Genomic DNA, 8,382 nt, shown 5'->3' on the forward strand with positions numbered 1-8,382 from the left:
ATTGCACCTGTGACACTGTGGAAATAAGCGGGGGTTGTTACAGTCAGCGTCCAGCATGTTACATCTCATGTCCAAATAAACTGGGCATAAAATGAAAGCAATTACAGCTTGGTCACAGTCTACTACCAAGTTGCTAGAAGCCAAGCTAACTGCCCGTGAGAGAAGGGAAGAGCATCGCAGTGGCAGATGACTGATGTCTGCTAAGCTACCCTACAGCATCTTATAGACCAAGCTCCTGAGATCCAAAGCTGGAAGCTCTGACAGATGCAAAAGTGTTACCTGTGAATGTCAAAAGCAGGTGTCGGATGAACAGCATTGCCGTAGTCACCACTGCCCTCAGAGCCCCGTGCATGAGCTGCTGCTGCCTGTGTGCAGGTCTGAGATGAGGGTGAGGAACACCCCTTTGCTCTCTGCCTCTCTGTACATACGTGCGGCTCCTCCCAACACCCCTGTGCACTGGGCACTGTTCAGCGTGCAGGAGCAAAGCTCACAGGGACCGGGGGAGGACTCTCAGAAGCATCGCACCAACCTGGAAGCCCAAGGCTCAGTTGTAAAGTCCCCCAGGAGCTCCACAGGTTCTTTAGGTAAATGTGATCTCTTTTATTAGACAAACTAAATAGTTGGGAAAATTGTTCTTTTCAAGCTTTCAGGTACAAACACCCTTCTTCAGCAGAGGGAGAGTCTACAGTTGTATCGTGCTCTCCTGGATGGGATAGGAGCCAGGACTCAGTAATGCAGGTCAGTGAAAATGCAAACGCGTGGCAGTGAGGAATTGGAAGTCAATGGGATTTGAGTGCCCTGCCCACACAGTGAGTTAGTGCAGGGGGAGGGATTTCAACCTAGCTCCCCGTGTCTGTCCCACCCTGAACAACTTTGCCCTCCTTGCTTGCTATCCGTACAGCCGTTCATCACTCACTCTGTGACCTGCACACGTGTCTAGCTCACAGCCTCAGCTGTTCCTCACCCAGGAGATGCCCTGCTTTCTGGTCGGGATGATCCTGTTCTGCTTGCAGAGTAAGACCTTTCAACTGAATGCTTTCCAGGTTTGCTTGCTACCAGCCTCAAAGCAGCTAGTTTTCTACCTGGGATTTCCACAACACACAGTGCTACCCACAGCCTGGTGCGAGAGGCATTTCCACCAGCCAGAGATCGGGGGAAGTGGGGACGATGACATGTTCAGTCTGCAGAGATATGGAGTGACAACCCCAAGCACCCCCGTGGAAGGTTTATCAGGCCAGATAAGGTCTGATATTATTGTCCTGGATTATCATCCAGGTTTATGCTTTCTGCTGATGGATTTCCCCAGGGTGCCAGTGGTTTTATGCAGAAGTGCCCAGGGCAGACCCACATGGCTCAGAGCATTGGGTGGGATCACTGGTAACCACAGAGCAGGCAGTTTTGCCGAAGGAGAAGAGAGAAGGGACCTCCCTGTTCTTGGGTTCGCACTGCTGGGGCTCTTACTCTGCTTTTACTTAATACATTTCCCCTTGAGCTGCATCAGGCAATCAATGAGCTCCTCAAGGAGAAGCAGAGCATCAGCCCCTAAATAGGTTTAACCCCCTAACCCAAGCGCTATATAGGTTGCCTTGTAAGAACCGTCCTTCTCTGCTGTTCCCTATAGCAACAGACTCTGTTCTTCCCCTGTGCAGTGGCAATCTCAGAAGAAGGGGTGCTAATCTTGCAGAGCCCAACCCAGCTCTTCCTGGCCTCTGGAGGAACTGCCCAGCTGAAGTGCAGCATTTTGGGAGATGACTGGAGTGTCGTGTGGTACAAGGAGCAACCGGATGGCAGCTTGCATGGGATCTATCACAGCTCTGAGTTTGCAAGACCAGTTGGCAGGTATTCGGGGACAAGGTACAAAACCACGAAGCAGTTCTCTCTCATTATTGAGCATCTGCAGAGAGAAGACACCGGGGTCTACTACTGCAGCCTCTCTGAGTTCAAACATGGGAGCTTTGGGGACGGGACCAGACTGATTGTCACAGGTAAGTGTCCTGACATTCGAACGGGAACAATGTAATGAGACAGCTTCCCTTTGGCAATGCTGTAACCCAGCCACAGGTCTCAGCTCCAAGCCAGCCAGGGGTTGCACCAGGCCATGGGCCAGAGCAGACGTTGGGTCAGTTCCAGGTCCTTCAGAGCCATTGCTTAAGAAGGCCAGGGACTTCTGTGACAAAGCTAATATTTTCTGTGGCCCTTTCAGCCCCAGCAGCTCTCACTGAGAATGAGATCGGGAAACTGGGGAACTTTGGGAAGTCGGCCCCTTCACTTCCCTGCCCTCTCATGTAACAGGGATCATAATCCAACCACTGTAGATGAGACATGCCTTAGCAAGGCTGGGTGTCAATGGTCCCTTTTGATCCTATACTCACTGGCCATTGCTACTGGCAGCTGCCTGAGCCTAGGAACCAGGCACGTTCCACCGCCCCTACCTGCCCTCATAGTAATCTGGCGACTACTGGAAGAGACCCACGTAACACGTGGTGAATCCACCCATCAGCTCATTCAGGGCAATAGCAACATGCTCCAAGGGTATAGCATGATCTGAACCCCCAGTGCAGTGCACTGAGAGCTGTGCCAGGGGGTGGACTCATCCCAGGGGCAAATATTCCAGACAGGGTCGATAGAGAGGAAGGGAGGAAGTGTTGGAGGAGGTGCCATGTTGGATGGGATGAAAGCAAAACTGGGAAGAAGTTGGCTGACTTCAGTGCCTAGATCAATGTGGCTCCTGGACTGGGCTCTGACCTGCAGAGCACAGAGCAGGGAAGGAAGGTTGTGGAGAGCCGTCTGCCTTATCTCATGTGTGGGGAGACTGAGGCACAAGAAGGGGCTGGAAGCTTATTTCTGTGGCCATGCAGCAGGTCACAGACTAGTCCTGACCTCAATCCGGATGGGCTGAGACTCCCTCTGTGTCCTGTACCAAAACGAACACAGATGGCACCTGAAAATTAATCCAGGATCCCAACACCACAATGATTGAATTAGGGAGAGATCAGAGAAATAGCCTAAGGACACCAAGTTGTCTTATAACCTTTTGTCTGGGCAGGGCAGGGCAGGGTTGGGCTGGGCAGGATGAGGTGACTTGCTAGGAACAGCCCATGTCCCTTTGGCTTCTGGCACTGATGCTCCCACTCTCATGCAGGTGCCTCCCCAGCCCAGCCTTGCCATCCTGGCACCTCCCCCCTCAGAGGAGGCCAATATCCCAGGCCCTGTCCCCGTGCTCTGCCTGCTCTCCCCGCATGCTCTGGGCTGGAAGACAACTCTCTGGGATGTTATGGAGGAGCCTCCAGAGCAGATGGATGCAGGAGCTCTGGATGGGGAAAGCATGTGGATCATGGCATTGGTCCCCAAGGAGCGGTGGGACGCGGGGAAGTCCTGTACCTGCACAGCCAGAGAGGAGGGAACCGGGAGAAACATCAGTGCTGCTGTAGCCAAGGGCACTGGTGCCATGTCAGAGGGTAGGTGAGGCCTGTCCCTGGGCATCACCCCTGCCCCTCACTGTGAACTCTGGGAATGGGCCCCTCATCCGCTCCCAGCCGCAGGCTCTGTGCCCTGCTCTCACTGTCTCCTCTCCCCGCAGGGCCCTGCTGGGTTGTGCACTGGGTGGGGCTGCCCTGTGTATGCCTCCTCCTGCTGGTCCAGGGCCTCATCCTGCTTTCCACCAAGTGCCCCATCAAAGTTAAGGGCCACAGCAAGCACTAGGGTCAAGCCCCCCGGCCACATCCCTGCCCCACTAACAGCCCCTGCTCTGCTTTCCCCACAGGGAGAGCGGCAGCACCGGGAAGTGATGTGCGCCCACGCCAGAGCCCAGAGGTAACTGTTTCTCCAGCTGTGTCACAATGATGCTCAGAACTGGGGTCTGGGCTCATCCTGGCCTGGTACCTCCAGGTCAGCTCTCCAGCAATTTGGCAGAGTCGCTGCAGTAATCACTGATTCCCCTGTTCCCCGCTGCTGTCAGCGCTGTGCTGGGTTCATGGAGCTGAACTGCTGTGTCCCACCCCAGAGGCAGCTGCATGTTCATGGGGGGACACATTGCCATACATTGGGCATTGCAAAAGGAAATCCAGGCCAGGACATTTCTGACTCTGAAAAAAGTCCCAGGAAGCAGGTGAATGGATGGGGCCGTGTCATCTAATGGGATACATCAACCTTGGCAGTCAGGGCAGGACACCTGAGTCCTCTTTCTGGCTCTGGGTCTGAGCAGCTAAGGGATCACAGCCAAGTCCTGGCCCCTCTCTGGGCATCAGTTTCCCTTTCCACTTGTGGTGTCTTGACTTATCAAGGCAATCCCTTATCTGATGCTCATACAGCACCAAGCACTGTGGGACGCTGAGCTCAGCTGGGGTCTCCGGGCTGTGCTACCCACAACCGATGCGAGATCTCTCCTCTTGTGTTGCAGACAGAATATGCAGCTGTGAGCTACAGCGGCAGAAATGCTGCTGCATGACTGAAGTGTTCACATATTCAACTTTAAAATAAAAAGTGTGGGGACACGTGTGTACATGATGGAGAGACCCATGAAGCCAAGTAGCTGTCCAGTGTGTCAGTGTGTTTGGGGAGGAGGGTGATAGGGCAGGGTGGCCATCATGCACAAGAGATCAAGCATTTCAGGCCCTGCGTGTCAGTGGCAAGAACCAATTATTATTGAGAGGGAAACAGTATAGGAAACACATGTTTTTTATTAGGCAGCAGGTACAGGCGCTTTGGCCCTGGACATCAGCCACACACTGCCTACCAGTGAGGCGGAGCAAGGAGCGTGCACGCCTCATGCAGGCACCCACCATCCTGCCCCACCACCCCAGGTCCTCCGGGCCTGGGTCTTGCACATACCAGGGACTGCAACATCTCTGTGCAGACTGCAGTCACTCCAGCCATGCTGTCTGCGTCCTACGGTAGGAAACCTCCCAGCGCCCGAGTTCGGGGTCTCCTGCTCTGGATCTCTAGAGAAGGTGCAGGACATCCCAGGGCAGCAAGAAGCAGTGCAAGCTACAGAGCAGTGGTTAAGGGCACTTGTATATGTGATGCCTCTACCATGTACACACGATAAAAATGTCACTTTGTGCGGTTTAATGGCATCACAATGTACATGTTCAAGAGTTTTGGCAGGGTTTAAATGAGTTTGCTTCATTGCAAACTAAATTACATCCTGATGTAGTTTAGTTTGCAACAATGCATTGCAGCTATTAATCAGCTTGCCCCCTGGCTGCGGGAGAGGCAGGCAGGCTCCACAGAAAAAAAGGATCAAGTCCCTCTCTACTTCTGCCTTCAGCAGGTGCCTGCTGAAGACAGAAGCAGCAAGGGGCCTGATCCTTTTTTTTGTTTTTGGCAGAGCCTGCCCACCTCTCCCACAGCCAGGGGGTGGGTTGAGCAGCATCTGAGCTGCGGGGGCATCCGGTCCTTCCCTCCATGGCAGTGGAACCCCCCGGGGCAGCCCAGGTGGGCTGCTAGCAGGTCGGGTTCAGAACCAACTCAGGGTTGGGAAAGATTTCAATTGGGCTGGTTGCTGCCCCACAGAGGGAAGGACCAGGTCCCCCTGCAGTTCAGGGGCCCCTTGGCCCACTGGCAGCTCATCCCTCCTCATCCTCTCCCCCCAGCTGTGGGCAGGCTCTGCTAAAAATAAAAAATATATAAGCACCGAAATAAAGGATCAGGCCCCTTTCCATAACAGTGACTGAAAAATAAATCCCTACCATTTCAATTAAAACCCCCTGTCATGTATACAGGTGCTCTAAGGGAACAAGAGGCAGGAGTTCGGCAGGGACCAGCTGGGGGTTTCCAGGACCAATTCCTTTGTGCTCAAGACTTTCCCTGTTACCCTTCCACGGGGGCTGAGTTGGGGTTCTCCAGCGGTGTCGAGATCATGTGGTGGCTGGGCACAAACTCCCCGACCCTGTGTGACCGCACTGTGTGACCGCGGGGCCAGCATCAGACCCCAGCCACAGCGAGTCTGTGCCAGGCTGGGCACGGCAGCAGGTGGCACTTTCCAATCGGGTGCGAGGATTTCTATGAAACCTCTTTGCATGAACCAGGCATCCATTAGGGCTGCACAGACCCTGGGCACTGCACGTTCGGGAATTCTGTGCATGGTGGGTAACAGGATTGATGGCAGGTATTAACAGCCCTTCACAGAGTAGGGAAAAGGGGCCAAAGGGACCCATGGTGTAAATCCTCCCTCAGCAGAACTGCAGGGGCCGCATCACTGAACGGACTCCTGTTACCATGCACTGAGCAGCCCCGTAGCGCAGCTCACACAGCTCCACACCCAGGGCTGCTTTCTGCCCCAGGGCAGCGTCCTGGAGCTGAGAAAATCAGCAGGCCTGAGTCCTGCAGCTCCCAGCATCACTGCCCCCGCCCCCAGCTGAATGGCCCTGGGGATCCCTCTTGCTCCTTCCAGTCTGGGAACAGCCCTGTCCCATACAGGAGATAGACACTGGTCCCAGATGGGTTCAGCCCTGGGAAAGCAGCAGCTCCCTGGATCCGCCCAGGCTGGGCTGGAGATGGGGCTCCCTGCTGCAGAGATGTGGGGGAGTCGGGAGGGATCAGGATTGTGCAGAGCCAGGCAGACAGGACCCAGCGAGCTGCTCTCAGTGTGGGGCTGCCTGGGAACATGGACTCAGGATTCATGGCTGTGGAGCCAAGAGGTCCCCAGACCATGGGAGGGCTGCGACGTGTGGGTTCCCTGGACTGGAGCAGCTGCACATCCAGAGGGAGGTCAAAGAGACCATCAGCAGCACCAGGAGACCCACCACCATGTAGCGCATCCACATCTGTCGCAGATTCCTAGAGACATTGGGCAGGACCAGAGCTCCAGAAGTTACATCTGGCCCAGCCCTGGCCTGAGGCAGGTTCAGCCCTGTCCAGCCCAGCCCAGATACATCTCTAATCACCTCCCCTGGGGAACTCTCCCCCAACAGTGATGACCAGCGCAGGAAGCAGGTTTGCAGAGCAGGGTGTTCCCTGTGCAGCTCCCTCCAGCAGGTCAGCTGCTGCCTTTGCCCTTGGGCATCTTGATTTCCAACCCCTGGGGCCATCTGGTCCTGCTCAGTGCCCATCAGTCCTGTGCCCAGCATCAGCCCTTGTTTCTCTTACCCACCCCCTCCTTCTTAGCCACCAGTTTTCTGCAAATACTCATGTGTGGGCAGAGCTTTGTGAGTGGGTCCCACACCCTGCCCCTCCCTTACTGGGATGTGGTGAGTAGGAAGTGGTGCAGTTGTTGCCAGTGGGAGAGGGGGCGGGGGGCAGGAAGCAGAAAGGGAGATCATGCAAAGAGCAGAAAGCAGGGCAGCCAGTTGGACAGGGAGCATAAAGCAGAGCAGAAGATAGGGCAGGGCATGGAAGATCAGAGGCAGGCAGGCTCTGCCAAAAACAAAAACAAAAAAAGATCAGGCAGGGGAAGGGATGGGAGTGGCACTCAAGGAGGGCACAGGGCTAATCTGTGTGCCCCCGCTGCCCTAGACACTGGAGCAGGTCCTCAGCTGGTGCGCACTGCCTTAATGAGCAATTACCCATCGTGACAGGTCAGGATCTGGCCCACTGAGTTCCCCCTGCTGTGGATTTGACCCATGCCCTTTGCTGCACCAGGTGAAGAGGCATCCTGGCCCTTGGGACTCGGGTCAAAGCAGCTCGGATCCAGCCCTGTTCACTCTGGATCCAGTGCAGCAGCAGAGAAGCTACAAGAAACCACAAGGCCGTTGTGAGCCCCAGGCTTGGTTAACCACAACCTGTGGGTGTGTTCCCACACTCTGGCCACAGTTGCCACAAGGCCACAGTTGCCTCCTGGTGCGGTGCAGACCTGCCTTTTGTGCACCCATTTAAACACAATTAGCCAGGGCAATGACAGCGCTGTGAGAGGGGCGCAATCCCTGCAGGTAGAAAAGCATTTGTGCATCTGGCTGGAGTTGGAACTGCTGTAAACACCATCCAATTTGCCAGCCTCACGCCCAAAACATTACAGTATCACCTCCAGAGGGGTTTATTGAACTGAGCTGGCTTTTCTATGCATGTCACAGCATTGGTGCAGAACCCAATCACATCCCAGCCCAACATAACAGCACAGTAATAAACGGTGGAGTCATTGTGCTGGATGCTGGAGATTTCCAGGGTCAGGCCATGTCCCTGAAACCTGCACACAAATTTGCTCATGTTCTGGTCATCCTGACATGGATAGGTGCCTTCCCTTCCCTTCTCAGGTACCAGTAATATTTGCCTTTCCCTCCCTCCACTGGCTCTCCAGGAGAGCAGAGGATCTCTGCGGTGCCGCCGACTTCAGCAAACAGGACCGGTGGAGTCTGGTGCAGGGATAACGCTGCCCCCAAGGCTGCAGAAAGAGAACAGGTGTTATAGTCATCAGCCTCCCGTCCCGTCCTACAAACCCAGCAGGAA

At 54.9% G+C, this 8,382-nt stretch overlaps 1 protein-coding gene across 1 annotated transcript; it reads left to right on the plus strand.

Moving 5' to 3' along the window:
* The first annotated feature begins 992 nt into the window (after window positions 1-992).
* Window positions 993-4,447, plus strand: LOC112548203. The gene is made up of 6 exons (XM_025193022.1): window positions 993-1,014; window positions 1,650-1,978; window positions 3,143-3,458; window positions 3,581-3,685; window positions 3,764-3,813; window positions 4,400-4,447. The coding sequence occupies exons 1-6, from the start codon at window positions 993-995 to the stop codon at window positions 4,445-4,447; spliced, it is 870 nt and encodes a 289-aa protein (XP_025048807.1).
* Window positions 4,448-8,382: the final 3,935 nt, after the last annotated feature.

This window comes from Alligator sinensis, unplaced genomic scaffold (genome assembly GCF_000455745.1).
Source record: "Alligator sinensis unplaced genomic scaffold, ASM45574v1 scaffold838_1, whole genome shotgun sequence".
In the NCBI taxonomy this organism is placed as follows: domain Eukaryota; kingdom Metazoa; phylum Chordata; order Crocodylia; family Alligatoridae; genus Alligator; species Alligator sinensis.

Excerpts from the sequence above, each read along its gene's own strand:
- LOC112548203 (XM_025193022.1), top strand. The coding sequence starts at position 993 with ATGATCCTGTTCTGCTTGCAGA. Across the intron at positions 1,015-1,649 it reads GATCCTGTTCTGCTTGCAGA|TGGCAATCTCAGAAGAAGGG; the intron begins GTAAGACCTTTC and ends TCCCCTGTGCAG. Across the intron at positions 3,686-3,763 it reads GTGCCCCATCAAAGTTAAGG|GGAGAGCGGCAGCACCGGGA; the intron begins GCCACAGCAAGC and ends CTTTCCCCACAG.